Source organism: Panthera leo, chromosome C1, assembly GCF_018350215.1.
Source record: "Panthera leo isolate Ple1 chromosome C1, P.leo_Ple1_pat1.1, whole genome shotgun sequence".
NCBI lineage: Eukaryota > Metazoa > Chordata > Mammalia > Carnivora > Felidae > Panthera > Panthera leo.
In genome coordinates this window covers 117,943,325-117,964,424 of record NC_056686.1, presented here as the reverse complement: position 1 = coordinate 117,964,424, position 21,100 = coordinate 117,943,325, and the positions used below count along the sequence as shown (strand labels likewise).

The following is a 21,100-nucleotide window of genomic DNA, read 5'->3' as shown; positions in this document are numbered from 1 at the left end:
CACCTAAGTGTTGCTGGGCCCCCAGCACCAGTGGCATGTAATTCCAGAAACTGTGGGAGATGACCGGGTGGCTGGCTTCTTCTTAATTGAGTCACAGGCCTAAATGGAGTTGTTGTGAAAATTCCATAATGAAAGGCAACCTGGTTCTGAGAGGAGTCGGGTGGCCAACAGGGGGAGCTCTCAGCCCCCACCACTCTGCAATTGCACACCCAATAGGAAGAGATGTACCTTAGGTACTGTGCTACTATCTCAGCAGGAAAAAGGAAGGTTTTCCTCCTGCCCTAGCAACAGCCCAGCCAATGAGAGACCGGCACAGCTCAACCAGTGAAAAACTCCTATACTTCAAACTCCAGTGGAGTTTACCCCAATGGACTTTTTGTTTATAACTGCTCTCCCCCTTTCCCCCTTTCCTCTATAAGAGAGCAGTCCTCTCCTTTAGTCTGGGCACTTGTGTATGGGTTTTTCGGTAGCCTGCACGTCCTGGTTTGCAGTTCTCTGCTGCTTCTGAATAAACCCATTTTTGCTGGCAAGATGACTGGCAGGTTTGGTTTTGTTTTTTAAATTTTTGTTTATTTATGGGAGATTGCAAGCAGGGGAGGAGTAGAGAGGAGGGGACAGAGGATCCAAAGCGGGCTCTGCTGACAGGCTGACAGCAGCGAGCCTGATGTAGGGCTTGAACTCACAAATGGTGAGATCATGACCTGAGCCAAAATCAGATGCTCAACTGACTGAGCCACCAGGCATCCCCTGGCAGTTTTGTTTTTGAGGTTAACAGAGTTCAACAAAAAGGCACACAAGGTAACTGGTCAGGACTGGGGAGGAGGGACATGTGCCTAAGCAGATAGCTTCCTGGGGGCTATAGGCTCTCGTAAAGCCCCTAATCTGGGCAGAAGGCACGTGGGTGTGCTTTATTGTCCTTTAAATGGGGTTATGTTTATTTTATTATTCTTTAAAAGGGGTGTGATGCATTTCAAATCTTTTCGAAAGTTAAACAATAAATTCTATCTCCTCAAATTCCTTCAGGAACAAGGTAAGTTCTAAATAAATGCGGAGGTAAGTACGCAGATACATAAGACCGTGTTTTCTCTGAATGCTTCTCTGTTTCTCGCAGCATCTGGTCAATGTTTCCAATGAAGACACACATGTGCATATTTTACCCCCTCAAACCAAATACTTTCAGATCAAGTATGTGAAAAAGGTAAGTGTGGTCCGGTTACCTATTCTCCACTGTGTTCTTTGTTAGGTTGTGGCTTTCTGGGTGGTAGGTCGGCTTGGGACGGGGTACAGCCCTGCTGTCTGTGTGCTCTGGGGCCTGTCCCCATGACAGCCTACTTGTGTTCTAGGAACACCACCTTGTCCCCGGCTTGTCCCTCACAATCACCATTACATTTTCTCCGGATGAGTGGCGATACTATTACGACTGCATTCGGGTTCACTGTAAGGTAAGTTTTCTTAAAATTGGTGTTTTTGGGGTAAGGGGCAGAAGGATGTCAAGACTTCCATCCTGAGGGAAGAATGAAGAAATGATACGGTAAGTGAAGTTCTCACCCAGTGCGTGTGTTCCTTGGGCAGTTGGCGTGAGTGGCACGAGGGTCCTTGTCCAGTGACATGGGCCCCAGGTGTGAGAGCCACAAAGAACCAGGGCAGAGCCGTGAGACATCATTTGCTGTAGGTTTCCTGCCTGCCCTGGCCTAGAAACCTCATTTATCGTGTAGCGCTAGGAGTTGATAAGGACTTTTTTCAAGTAGCTTCGACATACTCCTTTAAGTGCTAGGTTACAAAATTAGCAACACCCCTAATTTGTGATTATAAACCCCAGGGACCGGATGGTGTCCTGTGGGAAGGCCCTCAGAGGCAGCCCTGGGGGTCTGCAGGGAGGTGGGCGCCTGTGTGGCCTGACCCCAGACGGCTGCGCCATGTGAGTCCCTGTGAGCCTCTTCTAAGCCAGTGAATTCGTCCCGTGGCCTCCAGCCGGAGCCCAGCTCCACGTGCTGTCAATCCCTCTCTTCAGACTGTCCCCCCAACCCCCACCCCGACACTTCCCTTTGCTCTTCCACGTCCGGCTCTTGCAAGTCAAGAAGGCTTCGGGTGAACTAAATTTAGTTTTTCATAACTAAAACTGGAAGAGTATGTTTTAGTGATCAATGAGTTTCAGTTTTTTTTTTCATTTTTAAAAAATTTTTGAGACATTTATTCATGTTTGAGAGACAGAGAGAGAGACAGAGCACGAGTGAGGGAGGGGCACGGAGAGAAAGAGAGACACAGAATCCGAAGCAGGCTCCAGGTCCCGAGCTGTCAGCACAGAGCCCAGCGTGGGGCCCGAACTCACTTACTGGGAGATCATGACCTGAGCCGAAGTCAGACGCTTTAACCTACTGAGCCACCCAGGCGCCCCAGTGAGTTTCAGTTTTTAAACAGAAAATAAAAAAGCTCAACTAAAAATTAGACTATTGCTTTCAGAAGGAGTATCTGTACCAAGAATACAAATCTCGAGGGCAGGCGTACAGAGCGCCACAGCACGTCTGCTGCTACTTAATGGTAGCGCTAATAATGATACTTGCATTTATTCAGTGCTCTTAACTCTTCCAGGCCAGCACCGGCTTTCATTCTTAAAAATACCTTTAGGGGCGCCTGGGTGGCTCAGTCGGTTAAGCGTCCGACTTCAGCTCAGGCCATGATCTCGCGGTCCGTGAGTTCGAGCCCCGCGTCGGCTCTGGGCTGATGGCTCAGAGCCTGGAGCCTGCTTCCGATTCTGTGTCTCCCTCTCTCTCTGCCCCTCCCCTGTTCATGCTCTGTCTCTCTCTGTCTCAAAAATAAATAAACATTAAAAAAAAAATTAAAAAAAAATACCTTTAAAGTTAAGGCGAAATTATTCCCATTTTGCAAAGGAAGAATCGAGGCCTGGAGAGGTTAACGGTCTTGTTCAAGGTCATACGTTAGGCAGGGCTGGAAGTAGATGTGCCCTATACCAGTTCATTGTTTACTGTTCGATGCCATCTGGATCAGCTGCTGCCATCATGGTTTCTGTTCCTCTCAGGCTACTGCCGATTGTGTTTTCTTCTAATTTTCTGAAATAGAAGCCGATAGATTACTGTCTTTGTGTCTACACAAAGGCATCATCTCCCCTGGGTAATAGTGAATATCGCTTCAATGAAATGTGCTTAGAATCGCCTACATTTTGGTTATAGCTAAGAAAGCTCAGTATGTCTAATGTTCTGTTTAAGCACTCAGCTTTCTTAAGGAAATATTTTTAACGATAGAAAACAACATAAGCAATAAAGTGCCTACAAGTTCACCTTTGAAAATTATAGCCTCCAGTATGATAAACTTGACTTTTTTTCCCATTAATTTTAGGGAGATGACACTTTGCTCATTCCTATCCATGCCTATCCTGTCATGAACACACTGGACTTTCCCTCATTTATAAATCTATCAAATGTTCTCCTTGGTGAAAGGTGAGTTACCAAGATGACCTACCAAAATGTCATAGGTCATGAAAAGTTAAGAGATACGCATAACAGAAACTGAGATTTGTATTTTTCCTAGATTTGTATTTTTCTAGCTGAGTTAGCCTGGACTTAATAGTCAGAAAGATAAAACAAAAACAAAAGCCCATGTCACAATATCGTGAGCAAGGAAGGGAATTTATTGGGCCATTTAACTGAAAGCTGCAAGGTGGATCTTCAGGCATGGCTGGTTCTAGGGGTTTAAATCAGCTTTCAGGAACCTGCCTCTCTCCATTTCTTGGTTCTGCTTCTCTCTCTGCAGGCTTCTTTCACAAGAGGCTTCCCCTTCACAGGGGTAAGAAAGCTGCCAGAAGCTATAAACACTGTTGGCAACAGGGGTTGGAGGGACTGGAGGGGTTGGGGGTGTTCAAGCAAAAGTCCCAGGATTGAGTCTTATTGGACCAACTTGGATTTTGTGCCCATCCATTAACCAAACTCTGCTTTGGATGGGAAAGCAAAAAGAACAGAAAGTTACTGTCCAAGCCACGTCTCAGATTCCTCGACCCTGTCTTATTGGGAAAATAGTCTCCCGTGTCATGTACCTGTTGTTGTTTTTTTCCAGTAAATATTTATTAAATATTTACTACTCATACCTAAATATCTCTACCTGTCCCTAAAGATATAAAAAGATGGATACTGAGCTGTTAGATAAAGCTATATAATGGCCATGCCAGTTGTTAATACTTCTATACTGGTTGGGAAATATATACTGTCCTGAGCTCCCGTCCCTCCATCCCAGCTGCCTGGCCCCTTTCCTGCCCTCCGTGCCACCTTTTAATGATTCAGCCACTAAGTTGTTGATACCTGGCAATTTGGGGGTCGGGGGGAGACATCTGCAGGACATGGCCTCAGCCTTATAGCCACTCTACTTGAGTGCTGCCCAGAAGTCCCGATTGATTGACACTTTGAATATCACCCATGGCAAAAGGTAAATCGACAAAGGTTCTGATTCTGAATGTCTCAGAGTCTAATGGGGATAGAATCATGGCATCGGTTAATTACATCGATCGCTAAGTGCTATATGTATTAGAGACACGTTTGGGGTCCTATATAGGCCCAGAAGATGAAGCTGACTGGAGAAATGGGAGTGATTACTCCTCACTTCTCTGGGGGTGACATCTGGTTGTCCTAAGAGGACTCCATAGGGTGGTAGAATATGAGGATGACATTTGAAGCGGGGAAATAGCACGTACAAAGGCATGGTGGCAGCAGAGAGCCTGGACTATATCTTATAGGTGATTTAGCCACTGGAGGGTGTTAATCCACCCAGTAGCTGGCAGATACTAGATGTCTCTTGCTATAGGTCCGGATGGTGAACAAAGACTGGGTTTCAGCATGCTTTGGGGGTGAAAGCAAGTTCAAGTGCCTGCAGCAGCAGGGTGTGTACAAATTGCTAATGACCAGATAGCAGGGTTAGATAGAGAGAGAGCCAGCTGAACCCTTTGGGATGAGGGAGAGCTTATAGACTAATATGTATAGCTTCATGGCCCTTCCTTTGTAGTACCATTTGGCATCCTTGAGCGAAACCCCCAAATCAATTCTGAAATAGTGGCCTTAGTTCAGCCGACGTGTAACCTTCTCCTTGTACCCGCCCCCCAGCCCACACACCTTCCCATGACCTCTGACTCTCCATCCGTCTATACTTTTTTTCTCAAATTCTTTAAGAATTACAAATAAATAATACACACAGAAGAATATATAGTCATGTGTATAGCCTGGGTGGCTCAGTCGGTTAAGCGGCCGACTTCGGCTCAGGTCATGATCTCGCGGTCTTTGAGTTCGAGCCCCGCGTCGGGCTCTGTAAGGTTTAAACAATAATAATATAATGAACACTGCCTTCAAGACATAACACATTACCAGTAACTTTGCAGCTACTACTTGGACTTTTGTGATAATCATTTCTTTGATGTATTTTAGTAGTTTTGCCACATACGCATGCACCCCTAAGTAACACATTGTTTCATTTTGCCAGTGTGGGATCTTTATATAAGTGGAATCTTACTGTATGTAAGTTCTCCTGCAACTTGCCTTTTCTATTCCACATTAGGGTTTTGTGGTTTCGCCATGTTAACTCACATAGCTAGAGTTGGTGTCCACTGAATGGATTGACCACGATTTTTTTTTATTTTAGTTTTTTTTAACGTTTTATTTATTTTTGAGAGAGAGCATGAGCGAGGGAGAGGCAGAGAGTGGGGGTGACAGAGGATCTGAAGAAGCATGCTCTGTGCTGACAGCAGTGAGTCCGATGCGGGGCTTGAACTATGAACTCATGAACAGTGAGATCGTGACCCGAGCCTGAAAGCGGATGCTCAGCCACCCAGGTGCCTTGCTTTGACCAGCACTGCTGATGTACATCCCTGCACGTGGTGTGGAGCACATGTTCTAGAGTTTCTCCAGGGTATGCATCTACAAGTGGATGGTCTACCACAAGTTCACTGTTAACTTTGTAACACCAGCTTGTTTTCCAGAATGGCTATGCCCATTCACATGCCTACCTGCAGCGCAAGAGAATTCCTCTCTGCCTATACCACTGCCGAACGATGGGTATTATCAAATTTTGACATTTTCACTGACATATATTCTTGCCCCCTTGCTCTTCAGCCCTCTGTTTATTTTCCGGAATACATTTTGCCAGAGCTCTATCCCAGTATTTCCTCTCTCCCCCTCTTCAACCCTTCCTGTCTTCACCTAGTCCTTGTCAGTGCTAAGTGCTCTGCAAAGTTGAGTCCCTCCTGGCAGGACCCACTCACTCTATGCATTTTGAGGCCAAATATAGCTGTTTCCTTTAAATGGGTGACTATAGTGACTTTTATGAAAATCAAAGTGGTAGAAAAGTAGGAACTATCTAACTTCCTAGTTCTTGAATCCTTCTTTCCTTCTTTCCTTCCTTCCTTCCTTCCTTCCTTCCTTCCTTCCTTCCTTCCCTCCCTCCTTCTTTCTTTCCTTTTTTCCCCTCCACAAATTTCAAATTACTTTTTGTTTGGGTCATAAGCCAAGCTTAGGAATTGAGAACAATGGCAGGGGCACCTGGGTGGCTCAGTCGGTTAAGCGTCCAACTTTGGCTCAGATCATGATCTCATGGTTCATGGGTGCCAGCCCTGTGTCAGGCTGTGTGCTGACAGTTCAGAGCCTGGAGACTGCTTTGGATTCTCTGTCTCCCTCTCTCTCTGCCCTCTTCTGCTCACGCTCTGTCTCTTTCTCTCTCTCTCTCTCTCAAAAATAAATAAACATTAAAAAAAAAGTTAAAAAAAAGGAATTGAGAACAATGGTTTAATAAACTGGTGAAAACAATGTAGCTTATAGTGCAGACATTAGTCTGATTCTTATACATAAATCTACCAACTTACTGAGAAGCTTTTCCCAAACTATTTTGTACATAATGCCCTTCATTTATAATCAGAATGAAAATTTCAGCTAAACAGTTTATTAAACTGAGTTACTGTGTATAATGGTGTGAATTTTTTAAAACTCTGTCAAAGGATAAGCATGCTCCTTTTTTCCTTCACACATACTGGCAGCAGGCAGTATCCTCCTAAGGCTTTATGCCCTTTACTTAACAACTGTTAACTGTCCAAACTGTCTTCTGCTTCGTTCAATCTAAAAACATCTGGTTATAGGGCAGGAGGGAAGGATTTGAAATGGCTTTCACCTTAAATGTTCTCTGTTCATTCTAGGCTACCTTGAGGGTTGAAGGTACCCTTTGGGTGGGTTCTTTATTTGGGATTGATTCATTCATTCATTAGACGTTTACTGAATGCCAGTGGGTGCAACGCACCATGTTAGGTACTGAGTACACAGAGATGCTTAAGAGCTGAGATCATGACTAAGCAGACAATCCTAATGTCTAATGTGGGTGTATTCAGAGCAAGGACACCTAACCCAGTGCAGTGGGAAGTGAGGGCATTTGGGACAGGGGGTGGGAAGTGCTCAGACAGGATTTTCTAGAGGAGAATATCTCTGAACTGAGGTGTTGTGGGGTTTTTTTTGTTTGTTTTTGTTTTTTTTGTTTTTGTGTTTTTTTTAGTGTTTGTTTATTTTTGAGACAGAGAGACAGAGCATGAGCAGGGGAGGGGCAGAGAGAGAGGGAGACACAGAATCCGAAGCAGCCTCCAGGCTGTCAGCACAGAGCCCGACGCGGGGCTCGAACTCACAAAGCGTGAGATCATGACCTGAGCCGAAGTTTGACGCTTAACCGACTGAGCCACCCAGACGCCCCCGTGGAAAAATATTTGAAGAGGACAAAACCTTCTAGAAGTCAGACTCCTTTTGAATAGCGCCATACACCAACAATTCTAAATATTACCGGTGATGAAATATTCCTCCCTACAAGGGCAGACTTGTTCCCAGCTGCTGCTCAGACCCATGAGAAGCGATCGCCTCATTCGTGACCACCAGTCTCCCTGAGGCCTCATTTTTGTTCTTATCACAGTATTTCCTCACCTGTGCGGCCCATTGGGACATCTCTGGCAGTGGGCTTCTGGCTCTTTCTCTGCCTCAGTGTGAGCCCCCCCCCCCCCCCCCCCCCACCGCCCCGCCACCTCTATGCACACGGAACACCCTCAACACTGCTCCTTCAGTTTCTGCAGGGGCTGCTTGAGAGATTGGGGCGGGGACTAGACAGGGATGCACGTCGTCGCATGCTGAACTCTACACTTGTCCCAGCTGCTTCTGTGCCCGCCTCACCCGGCTCTCCTTCCCACCCCGCCCTGCCCCGGGGCAACTCCAGTCAGCACCTCCTTCTGCCCTGCGTCCACCTGTCTTGGTGTCTTTTAGAGATGGGGGTGCCTGACTGCTTGCAGTCTTGTTTCTGGCTCTCTCTGCTCCCACCTTAGCTCCGCATCCTCGGCCTCTCCGTTTGTGCCTCCTCATGGAAAACCTAAATCCCGGCATGGTTTTCTAAGGAGGTTTTAGATTGTTGGAAGAGAACGAAGTCCACCAAAGCTTGTCTGTTGAAGACTGTTTTTAGTCCCCACCTTGTCATTGCTTCATTCATTCATTCATCCATCCATCCATCCATCCATCCATCCATTCATGCGTCCATTCATCCACTCTGAATTGGACCTGCTGACCCCCAATTTGTAGCTTCTGATTTAATTAAACTGCTGACCTGTTTGGTTTCGTTCAGATGGTGGTGGCCCGCACAGTTTGGTTTTGTTTTTTTTTAAACCTTGAATTCGCTGTCAACATTTAAAAATCAAAAGATTTCACATAAAAATTTAGATTTTTACTTTTTTTTTTTTAAAAGAAAAGTGCCGGGGTGGCTCAGTCGGTTAAACATCCAAGTTCAGATCAGGTCATGATCTCACGGTTCATGGGTTCGAGCCCCTCACGGGGTCACTGTTGTCAACGTGGAGCCCGCTTCAGACCTCTGTCCCCAACCCCCCCACCTCTCTGCCCCTCCCCTGCTCATGCTGTCTGTCTCTCTCAAAAGTAAATAAACATTTAAAATGCATTAAAAAAAAAAAAAGAAAAGATCCAGCAATACTGGGCCCACGGTCCTGCATGATCACAGTTAGTTCAATGGAGATAAAACACAAGCTGCCTCTTTATTTTTTTTTAAAGTTTATGTATTTATTTTGAGAGAGAGAGAAAGGCAGAGAGGGAGAGAGAGAGAATCCCAGGCGGGCTCCTCACTATCAGCACAGATCCCGACTTGCGTCTTGATCTCACAAACCATGAGATCATGACCTGAGCCAAAACCAGGAGTCGGACGCTTAACCGACTGAGCCACCCGGGCACACCTGAAGCCGCCTATTTAGAGGGCAGTGCCTTTGCCAGCTCACCGCAGTCCCCACCACTCCTTAACACCTCACAGGGCTGTATGTGAGTTGCTCCTCACTCCTTTTTGTTACTTGACTGGCCTCTGAGGACTTTCAGCAAAAACACTGAAAAGGAGACAAGGCAGCCAAGGGTCGGGTTCCACAGCACGGACCCACTGATGGCTCTGGAGCCGTTCTGTCTGTGTGTCTACTCCAGGCTCCCTCTGCTGCATGCTGGCTGTGTGACCCGGAAAAATGACAGCCTCTCTCTGCCTCTTAGAATCCTCATCTGTAAAATACAGTGCGTAAGAGTCTCTGCCTCTTAAAGTTGTTCTGGAGGATTAAGCAGGTTAAAGTAGGACTTATTAATAGTTAACAACATTTGTAAGTTTTTAATACTTACTAATAGTCAGAACGGTGCTTAGCATGTAGCTCCTGATTCATATTAGCTATCGCCAGCATCATCATCATCATCACCCAAGAGATTTTTACCTAAGTAACACACACGTGAGACCCAGACGGGTTGGCTCACACTTGAGCAAAGGTAGACAGCATATAGAGAAATCGGGATGAGAAGCTTGGAGCAGGAAGGCGGCGGCCAAGTTGAAGGTGGCCTTCCGACACTGAGCAGCTGGGCTAGCAGCTAAGGGGCGTGTGTGAAGCTCTGGAACAGCCAGGCAGGTACTGGGCCCCAGCTGGGGAGAGTGGCCCAGTGGCAAGTGCACAGAGGGGCAGGGCAGGGAGGAGGGTGTGGCTGTAAGTCCAGGATCAGGAGCTCTTTTGTCTTGGCATTTATACTTAAAAAAAACAAACAAAAAAACAAGTTTTGTTGAGATATAATTCACATGTCATAAAACTTACTAATTTAAAATGTGCAGTTCAGGTCGTCTGAAGGCTCAATTGGTTAAGCGTCTGGCTCTTGGTTTCAGCTCAGGTCATGATCTCCCAGTTCGTGAGTTCAAGCCCTGTGTCAGGCTCCATACTGACAGTGAGGAGCCTGCTTGAGATTCTCGTCTCCTTCTCTCTCTGTCTCCTCTCTCTCTCTGTCTCTCTCTGTCCCTCTCCTGCTCACTCTCTATCTCTCTCTCTCTCAAAATAAATAAACATTCAAAAAAAATAAATAATAAAATAACACGTATGGTTCAATGGATTTTAGTATATGCAGCCATAACCACAATCAATTTTAGAACATTTTCATTACCCCAAAAGGAAACCCATTATCCACTCTTCATTTTTCCCCTCAAACTTCCTAGTCTCAAGCAGACTCCGACTTTCTGTCTCTATAAATTTGCCTATCCTGGACGTTCATATGATGGCAGCATACATTACGTGGTCTTCTGTGACTGACTTCTTTCACTTAGCATCATGTGTCCCAGGTTCATCTAACTTACAACATGTATCAACACTTCATTCCTTTTTGTTGCCAAGTAATATTCCACTGTGTGCCGGTACCACATTTTATTTATCCCTTCATCGGTTGATGGATGTTGATTGTTTCCACTTTTGGGCCACCTTGGATAATGCAACATTTGTGTGCATGTTTTTATGTGGCTACATGTGCTCAGTTGTGTTGGGTGTATACCTAGGAGTGCAATTGCTAGGGAATATGGGACTCTATGTGTAGTGTTTCAAGGAACTGTGGAACTAATTTCCAAAGTGGCTGCACCATTTTTAATTTCTACTGCCAATGTATGAGAGTTCCAATGGGCACTTAGATTTGTAAATGTTAGAGTAAAGCAGCCATTTCTACAGCTAAAGAAAAATTACAAAGACAAAGGTGATGGGAAAATATAAATCCAAACAGAAGGTAGATTCAGAGGGTATATTTTCCCTTTGCCTATAGAATCAATTTAGACAAAATGGCTAGAAATCACAGGGCCTGCATTTAATACCACCAAGTTTGCTTTCTTACTTTGAGGTTGCTTCTGGAGAGAAGCAAGTCTGGCCTGGATAGTGCCTCTCTGAGGACGGGATAGTCCTCACACATTTTCCACAAGGTCATGAAGTAGACTCACATATATTCATCAACCCTATTTCCACTGGCTGCATTTGACAGTTGTAAATTTTCCTTACTGAGATAAAATCCCACGTGGACATTTGCCAGCTACCCATAAACAACCATGGTGGCTCGAGATCTGGTAAAATGTATTTTTGACAGCTTCTGTAAATAACCAAAAGTTGCATTCTGGTTTCTGTCCAACATCTCTAAATCAAACACTGGGGTGCAGAGGACTTTCAACTCTCTTTCCCTTTTGTAGTTTGAAATTCTGCTTTATAATTAGTCTCACCACCCTGGCTGATTAAATTCCATGATCACGTGATATCTTAGAGAGTGCTGTCGATAAAATACGATTTTCCCCTTCCTATATGCGCAAGTGAAGAAGAACTTGCTGCTTTTAGGTACTGAAATTTGGTATCTTTCCATTTGTGTGGTTCTAAACAATTCATATTAATTCATCATACTCTGTGGTTTCTCTAGTGGTGCCAACCTGCTACCAAATAACTGGTTGAAATCTGGAACAAACCCAGTCAGTTGACCGGTTGTTCTCTCCATGGAGCATCAACTGATCTTCCTTGCCACAAGCTGACTCTGTTGACTGTTTGGTTAGAGTGCTTTAGACAAGCGTATGTGAAAGTCACCTGGGTCCTCCCCTGGATTCCCTGTCACTTCCCATTTTTCACTCTGGGCTGTGCCATAGACAAAGCAGCCATGTTGATCTAAAGCAAGTGGAACTCTTGAGTTTATCTCAGGGATACAGATGCTGTGTAGACCACAGGGTCACATTAACAACACCAGTAGAACCTGTCCCTGGCTGCACCATTCCAAAGCCAGGATATTTTAGCCTCTGGAACTTTTACACAAGTTTAAGAATTTACCAAAGGATTCTTTTCCTTAGGAACTGAACCTCATGCCTCATTTTAGAAAGTGTGGGAATGGCCAAAGTCAGAGTAGGATGTCTGAATAAAACTCAGTTCTCTCACTGTCCTACAGTTGAAAGCATGTGGGCCATGGGAGAAGGTGCATCCTTAAACTAGCACTGGAGGGAAAGATCGACAGCGCAGATGCCCAGCATAGACAGCAACCAGGTCCTTTTTTGAACTGTGCCAGGAAAGAGTCTCTGTGTGAAGGGCACACCGACCAGCTATACCTGAGTTAGAAAGAAGGTACCAGAATGACTACAAAATTGATCTTTAGAGGGGTTTTTGGGAGCCCTCGCTACCCAAAGAGAATAATTCCCATTTCTTAGCTCATCCAGGGAAACACGTTCCTTATTCATTCTAGAGACTCATTTCTCATATCCCAAAGTCAGAGTTGACTTGAAGGAGCAGCAGCATTTTGTGGAAACTTTCTAACAAAGGCAACTTGAGCTCATCAACACACTTGTGCTTTAATTCATTTTGGCCCCTACTTGGGATTATTGAGCCGTCGTGAACTTGCATTTCAAAATTGCTTCAAAGCTGACTTAAAAAATTGCTGTCACTTAACAGCCTAAATGTTTACTATATGAAAAATTCTACCACATTTTATAGTTAAAATTGCTTTGATTTAATATCCCTTTGTTGAGCTAATATCTTGACCCAGTCTCTATGAATTTTAGCAGGAAAGAAAATCATCCCACCCCTAAACCATAGGGATCTATATTAATAATGAAAGGGTATAAATGCTTTCCCCTTTCTTTTTTTTTTAATTTTTTTTTAACGTTTATTTATTTTTGAGACAGAGAGAGACAGAGGATGAACGGGGGAGGGCCAGAGAGAGAGGGAGACACAGAATCTGAAACAGGCTCCAGGCTCTGAGCTGTTAGCACAGAGCCCAACGCGGGGCTGGAACCCACAGACCGCGAGATCATGACCTGAGCCGAAGTCGGCCGCTTAACCTACTGAGCCACCCAGGCGCCCCTGCTTTCCCCTTTCAGTCGGCAGACGTGGGTACCATCAACAAAGGGAACTTTCTTTTCTTTCTTTTTTTTTTTTTAAATATCTTTTTTTTAAATTTTTTTTTTTTAACATTTATTTATTTTTGTGACAGAGAGAGACAGAGGATGAACGGGGGAGGGCCAGAGAGAGAGGGAGACACAGAATCTGAAACAGGCTCCAGGCTTTGAGCTGTCAGCACAGAGCCCGACGCGGGGCTCGAACCCACAGACCGCGAGATCATGACCTGAGCCGAAGTCGGATGCTTAACCGACTGAGCCACCCAGGCGCCCCAACAAAGGGAACTTTCAACGGAAGGCCTAAATTATTTTTTTTTTTCAAGTTTGTCTCACAAAATGTTGAAATCTAGACTTTTGACTCTTGGAGAAAGTGATGGCAAGTCTAGAAAACTGAAAATGGGGAAAACACTATTGACCCTATTGAAGCCTGGCTTTCATACTCTGCTTTCCTCCCTTAGTTTCTGTACAGATTTATTTGGAAAACTGCTCACTTGGTTTGCGTGGGGCTCAGGAAAGGAGCGGCACAAATGTATAGCCGGCATCTAGAGCAAATGAACGTGTGCATCGGGGGCAGTAATTAAAGGTGGCATGTTTCCGTGGTTTAGGGTCCTCTAGTCTTTCAAATGATTCCTTAAACTCAACAGTATATAAATGTTGTGACTTACGTGAAACTACCAAGCTAGTATCACGGACCAAGCAGTAAGAACTTGTAAATGTTTTACTTTTTAGGGTCGCCTGGGTGGCTCAGTCAGTTAAGTGTCCGATTCTTTTTTTTTTTTTTTTAATTTTTTTTTTAATGTTTATTTATTTTTGATACAGAGAGAGACAGAGCATGAATGGGGGAGGGTCAGAGAGAGGGAGACACAGAATCTGAAACAGGCTCCAGGCTCTGAGCTGTCAGCACAGAGCCTGATGCAGGGCTCAAACTCACGGACCGCGAGATCATGACCTGAGCCGAAGTCGGCCGCTTAACCGACTGAGCCACCCAGGCGCCCCAAGTGTCCAATTCTTGATGTCAGCTCAGGTCTTGATTTCAGGGTCGGGAGTTCAAGCCTAGCACTGGGTATGAAGCCTACTTAAAAAAAAATAAATAAGTAAAATGTAGAACATTTTAATCTTTTTAATGTTTATTTTTTATTTTTGAGAGAGAGAGGGGGATAGAGGATCTGAAGAAGCAGGCTTTGTGCTGACAGCAGCGAGCCCGATGAGGGGCTTAAACTCATGAACCGTGAGATCATGACCTGAGCTGAAGGCAGACGCTCAACTGACTGAGCCACCCAGGCACCCCTACGTTTTATTTATTTTAATGTTTACTTATTTATTTTGAGAGTGAGGGCACATGCATGCACCCGCGCACAGGAGTTGAGAGAGGGGAGAGGAAGAGAGGGAGAATCCTAAGCAACCTCCATGCTCAGCGAGGAGCCCGGCCTGGGTCCGATCCCACGACCGCCAGCTCAGGACCTGAGCGTATATCAAGAGTTGGACGCCCAGCCAACTGAGCCACCCAGGCACCCCAGATGTTCTACATTTTAAATGCTGCAAAAAATATTCATGGGTCAGTTCCTAATTCTGATATTCAAGAATACAACACAGGGAGTTTTCATAAGTCCACCCAAAGCACGTTCCTGTGGATAGTTTTCGGTCCTGGAGAGATACCGCTAAATTGAAAAATGAACGTGTGCATCGGGAGCGGTAATTAAAGGTGGCATGTTTCCATGATTCTGGGCACTCCTCTTCCTCGCTTGGTTTATACAGCTATTACATCTCACACCAAACACTATCCAAGCAGCCACATCTGGTCACCACTGTTGTTGCACTCCATGTTCTACCTCAAAGGTAGAACCTACACACGCATGTGCATACACACTCTTTTTTAATTTTTTTTTAACGTTTATTTATTTTTGAGACAGAGAGAGACAGAGCATGAACGGGGGAGGGTCAGAGAGAGGGAGACACAGAATCTGAAACAGGCTCCAGGCTCTGAGCTGTCAGCACAGAGCCCGACGCGGGGCTCGAACTCACGGACCGCGAGATCATGACCTGAGCTGAAGTCGGCCGCTCAACTGACTGAGCCACCCAGGCGCCCCGCATACACACACTTTTAATGTGGTTTCTAGAATGTGATGATTTAATGCCTGTCAAAACACTTAGAACAGAGTCACTAGCTACCAGCCCACTGAATTGTGACTCTTTTTTTCTTAAGTAGTTGCTTTCTCTTGAATATGCCCCAAATTTCTTATGAAAAATCCTAATACCATTTCAAGACCAGAATTACTTGAATTTAAGTTGCTTGGCTTTAAAAATTCATTTCTTGCTCCTCTTCCAAGTGAGCTTTTAGTTCTAGTAATTGCTGGTGGGTAAGCCATAAGACTAGAAGCTGGCAGCTGGGCGCCCTGCTGGCTGTGTCAGGCCAGACATTATAGGGCACTTAGCTCTGAGGAAGTATGTTTGGAACACAGTTGGCGTGAGGTTCCTTCTGCCCTCTGTTCTAAAAGAAGAAGAGGCCTAGCAGTAGTTTTTAGTGTATCCTCTTATCTTTTCCGAATAAACGCTATATTTTTCTCAACAAAAGGAAAAAGCAGTCTGCAGGAGGCTTTTCATCTCCCTTCATGTCTCGATTTAGTTGCTTCCTTTCCCTTGAATGTGACTCTCTTGCTTGATGCCAGATGTCCCTGTTCTCTGGTCTTCAGCCACAGGCCCTGCTCCGACTCAAAGGAGCACCCCCTGAATTTCCTTCCTTGCCCCATATTATCCCTCTGGGGAGTTGCAAGGTGCAGTTTTCTCTAATATTTATTATTTATCTGAATACTCTCATTTTAAAATGAAGTTAATGTTTAATTTTTAAAAGGTATTATATATTATTGTATGAGACCGCTGACAGGAGGTGCTTAGAGCAGGCATATTCAGAGACAGAAGGTAGAAGGAGTGGAGGCTGCCAGGGGCTGGGGGTGTGGAGGAAGGGGCAGTTAGTGTTTAATGGGAACAGCGTATCAGTTTTGCAGGATGAAAAGAGTTCTGGAGAAGGATGGTGGTGATAGTCACACAACAGTGTGAATGTGCCTAATGCCACCGAACTGTATACTTAAAAATAGTTAAAATGGTACATTTTATGTTATGTATGCCTTACCATTTTTTAAGTGTTTTTTTAAAAAAAATATGAATAGGGCACATATTATCTCTGCGGATGGCAGATAACATGTCATGGTCACCTCGAACTTTTTCCGAATTCCGTTCCATTCCAGCCCCTAGAGAAATGCCTTAACTTCTTTTACCAAGAAGGCAGAAGTGACCTCATTTAATTCTGATTTTTCCCTAGTGTTGCACCTTTTTCTAAACTACAGAGGCATGAATGAGAGCAGGGAACGGGGGATTTTACCAACAGGGAGGACTAAGTAATTAGGTTGAGAAAAGAGTTGAACCAAAGGCAAGAAAGGAGCTCAAAGGCCAGGCCAGCAAGACAAAGACATCGAATCTCCCTGATTCTTTGACTTTTTCTTGTTCTTTGCCTCCAATTTTGGTCTAAGCTTAGGCTAAAAAGGAGGGTGGTGTTTAATTCTCTAGGTGTAAAAAATAATTAAATGCCTGCTACTTGAGGGGCGCCTGGGTGGCTCGGTCGGTTAAGCGTCCCACTTCAGCTCAGGTCACGATCTCGCGGTCTGTGAGTTCAAGCCCCACGTCGGGCTCTGGGCTGATGGCTCAGAGCCTGGAGCCTGCTTCCGATTCTGTGTCCCTCTCTCTCTGCCCTTCCCCCCGTTCATACTCTGTCTCTCTCTGTCTCAAAAATAAATAAACGTTAAAAAAAAAATTTTTTTTTAAATAAAAATAAAAAAAAATGCCTGCTACTTGAACATGTAAATTTGTGTTTTTCTTTATTTGACTATATCATTAAGGACCACGGGTCCACTCTGCTTCTGGTTTGAGGCTCCAATCCTGGTGAGATTAATTGTGTCTTTGAAAATAAGATAAGCAGCAAATGAAAGTTCATACGAACATAAATTATCTTAGATGAAAAGACATACTTTGAAATTTGAAACGTAATTTACCCTCAACTCTATGTCTTTTCAAATTGTTGCCTGTTTGTGGGGGGTGGGGTCTGGTTTATCAGGCAACTAACCATTATGTCTGCTTTCTTTCTGTTTTGGGGGTCACACTCTGAATACAAAAATTTACATCTAAAGCTTAAAGAAAAATAACTAGCCAGCCCCCAAATTTCTTCCTTTGTCTCTGTGTGCATAGCAGTGCTTGAGAGGAGGCCAGTAACATTTGAGGAAAGGTCTTGGGATTTTCTAGGCTTATCTTGCTGATGGGATAATGAAAGGAAATGGCTTCTAAAAGTTTTTTTTTTTTTAATTTTTATTTATTTTTGAAAAAGAGACAGAGTGTGAATGGGGGAGGGGCAGAGAGAGAGAGAGAGAGAGAGAGAGAGAGAGAATCCCAAGCAGGCTCCACACTATCAGTGTGAACCTGATACAGGGCTTGAACCCACAAACCATGAGATCATGACCCGAGCTCGAATCAAGAGTCAGGTGCTTAACAGACTGAGCCACCCAGGTGCCGCAAAATAGGGAACAATTCTTTTGAAGTACTTAGTATGTTTTTGTATATCCTTTTAACGTACTTAATAGATATTTATACAGAGCCTTAGCATAACCAATAAAATGTTTAAATAATAAAGTAACAGGTATAAAAGTTGTGGTTAACTTCAAAAGTTAACTAACTTCTATCTGCTTTGAGATTTTTAACTGGCCGCTTTCTATAAGTTACAGAAGAACTCAGGGTCCTGTTTGTGCCTGTGAAACCATAGGCATAAGATACATGTATTTATTCATGTTTCTTCAGTGTAGATCAGTTTTTTGTTTTTGTTTATTTCATGTTTTTATTTAAATTCCAGTTAGTTAACATACAGTGTAATATTCGTTTCAGGAGTAGGATTTAGTGATTCATCACTTACAAACAAAACCCAGTGCTCATCACAAGTGCCCTCCTTAATACCCATCACCCATACCCATCCAGTTAGCCCATCCCCTGCCTGCCTCCCCTCCAGCAACCCTCAATTTGTTTTCTGTAGTCAAGAGTCTGTTTTATGGTTTTAATGGTATTTAGCATAGGAATTTAGTGTAGAATTTCTAAGTCCCCTTAGAATCTAATGGGACTCTGTTTTTTTCAAACAGGAAACATTTCTGAATAAACTAAACTTTATATTTGTCAAAATTCTTTGTGACCCAAAGTCATCCAGACTGTCCTTGATTTATGATTTTGGTGGTCATCTGTGCGAATTCGACAGCCATAATATGAGCTGCAGTAAGGAACACAAATCTGTATTCTGTATTACTTGCACTGCAATATCTCCTTCAGAATCAGGGTACTTGGAATTCTTTGCCCTTAAGGAATTGTTTGTTTTTCCAGACTGGTTAATGCATCAGGAACTTGGTTTCACGTAATCATCACTAAACAAATACCCTTACACCTTTTCTATGGGAATTATCGGAGGTCTAAAATTAGTTTTAAATTGGGCATATATAAAAGCTCCGGCAGGGTTTTTGGTTTTTTTTGTTTTTTGTTTTTTTTTTTTAGTTCAGAAAATGCAAACATGCAGCTTTTAGCAGAAGATTCTTGAGCAGCCGGCTTTACCTCACTGGATGGCTCTGAGCCGATGGCTGGGGTTAACGCCTCAAGCACCATCCAACTCATGTGGCTGTGGGAGTCCCCAGCCTGGTCTTCAGAGACCACGTCTGAGTAGTTTAGACTTCACATTGACCATCACCCATGGCTACTCATTCTTTTTTTTTTTTTTTTTAATGTTTATTTATTTATTTTGAGAGAGAACATGAGCAGAGGAGAGGCAGAGGGAGGGAGAGAGAGAATTCCAAGCAGGCTCCGCACTATCAGCACAGAGCCCCATGCGGGGCTCGATCCCACGAACAGTGAGATCATGACCTGAGCCGAAATCAAGAATCGGATGCTCAACCAACCGAGCCACCCAGGCGCCCCAAGGCTGCTCACTTCTTGAGGGGCATATGTAACTTGTACAGTTAGTTTTATCTCCCCAGTGCTGTGGAGCAGCTGATGTTCAGTGGGACCCCAGTGTCTTGAAAATGTAATGACCTTTATGTGCCCTGTGTTTCAGAATTAGGAAGCACCTCAGAGAGTTAAGATGGACTGGCTGCTTCTAGAGAGTCTGACCAAGGACAGAGTTTATGAGTTTGGTAAAAAAAAAACAAAACAAAACTATGAAGCATTCATCTCACTGCTGGCTGAAGAGATTACTGTGTATAATGATCCTTGACTTGAATTTATATCACTAGATATAATTGACAGAATTAATTTCTAGAATTTACGGATTGACAAGAGAGCAGAACAACTTCATAGGAAAATAGGCAAAGGATATGTACCGATAGTCCATAGACGAGGAAACCCAAACGTCTCCCTCTGAATAGAAGGTCAACGTCGAAGAAATGAACATGAAAATAAAATGAGATAGCACTTTACCCCCATTAGGCCAGAAGGAGTTAAAATGTCTGAAAATCCTGTGTTGGTAAGCAAGAGAGGCTCTCAGAGGCTGCTCATGGAGGTAGACATGAGTAAAAGGGCTTTGGAGAGCATTTGGGCTATGTCTAGTAAAGTTGCTAATTTTACTTTGCTCGTAACAAGCAATTCTACTTGTCAGTTATACCTGGAGTACTTCTGGTATAGATGCGTGAGTCACACACAAGGATTGTCACCTCCACGTTGCAATAGTGAAAAAAGTGCAAACAACCTAAATGCCCCCAGCAAGAGAGTAGGTGGACAGGGGTGACATAGTCATGTACTAGAATATTCATCCCCAGTGAAATGAACGAACAGTACTTCGTGTATCATGATTCGAAATTGTGTATCAGGGATAAATCTGCAGAGTGTTGAGCAACATTAGCAAGTTTTGGAATGACATTGTTGAAAACAAGTAATACCATATTATATATTTCGTGAGCACATACACATGTGGCAGTGTTATGAAAATGCATGAGGAAGGTAGACAGCAGAGACGAGGTAGGGATCACTCCTGGAGAGAAAAGAAGTAGAGGGGGGTGGAGAGGTGTACAGGGAGCTTCAAGTGTTCTGCAGTGTTTTATTTCTTTCAAAATAAAACACTGATTTATCCAAAGCGGAAGATTTGAGAGCTCGATGGTGGATAAAGGGACCTCTACTTTTTTTTAATGTTTATTTATTTTTGAGAGAGAGAGACGGAGAGAGAACAGAGGAGGGGCAGACAGAGAGGGAGACAGAGAATCCGAAGCAGGCTCCAGGCTGTGAGCTGTCAGCACAGAGCCTGACGCGGGGCTCGAACCCACACACTGCAAGATCATGACCTTGGTTCATCGACTGAGTCACTCAGGCACCCTGAGGGACCTCGATTATATTATCCTCTGTATTTTTCTTTACATTTGAGATACTCCAGAAATTTAAAAAAGGTAATGAACTTAATTAAACCCAAGTAAAAATGCTCGTGGCATAATTTTTTTAAGTTTATTTTTATTTATTTTGAGAGATAGCAAGCAGGGGAGGGGCAGAAAGAGAGGGAGACAGAATCCCAAGCAGGCTCCGCTCTGTCAATGTAGAGCCTGACATGGGGCTCGAATCTCCGAACCGTGAGATCATGACCTGAGCCAAAATCAAGTGTTGACTGAGCTACCCAGGTGCCCCTCGTGGCATAATTTTTTTTTAATGTTTATTTATTATTGAGACAGAGAGACAGAGAGACAGAGTGTGAGTGGGGGAGGGGCAGAGGGAGAGGGAGACACAGAATCCGAAGCAGGCTCCAGGCTCTGAGCTGTCAGCACAGAGCCCGACGCGGGGCTCGAACTCACGGACCGCGAGATCATGACCTGAGCCAAAGTCGGACGCTTAACCGACTGAACCACCC

The 21,100-nt window shown here is 44.2% G+C and overlaps 1 protein-coding gene across 4 annotated transcripts in view; it reads left to right on the top strand.

Moving 5' to 3' along the window:
* CFAP221 (cilia and flagella associated protein 221) overlaps nt 1–21,100 on the top strand; it is a 104,471-nt gene that overhangs the window by 11,663 nt on the left and 71,708 nt on the right. For all 4 annotated transcript variants that reach the window (XM_042954213.1, XM_042954214.1, XM_042954215.1 and 1 more), the window contains 3 exons: nt 1,112–1,198; nt 1,344–1,442; nt 3,355–3,455. In XM_042954213.1, coding sequence (XP_042810147.1) covers nt 1,112–1,198; nt 1,344–1,442; nt 3,355–3,455 — 287 coding nt within the window. The remainder of the gene's footprint in view (nt 1–1,111; nt 1,199–1,343; nt 1,443–3,354; nt 3,456–21,100) is intronic.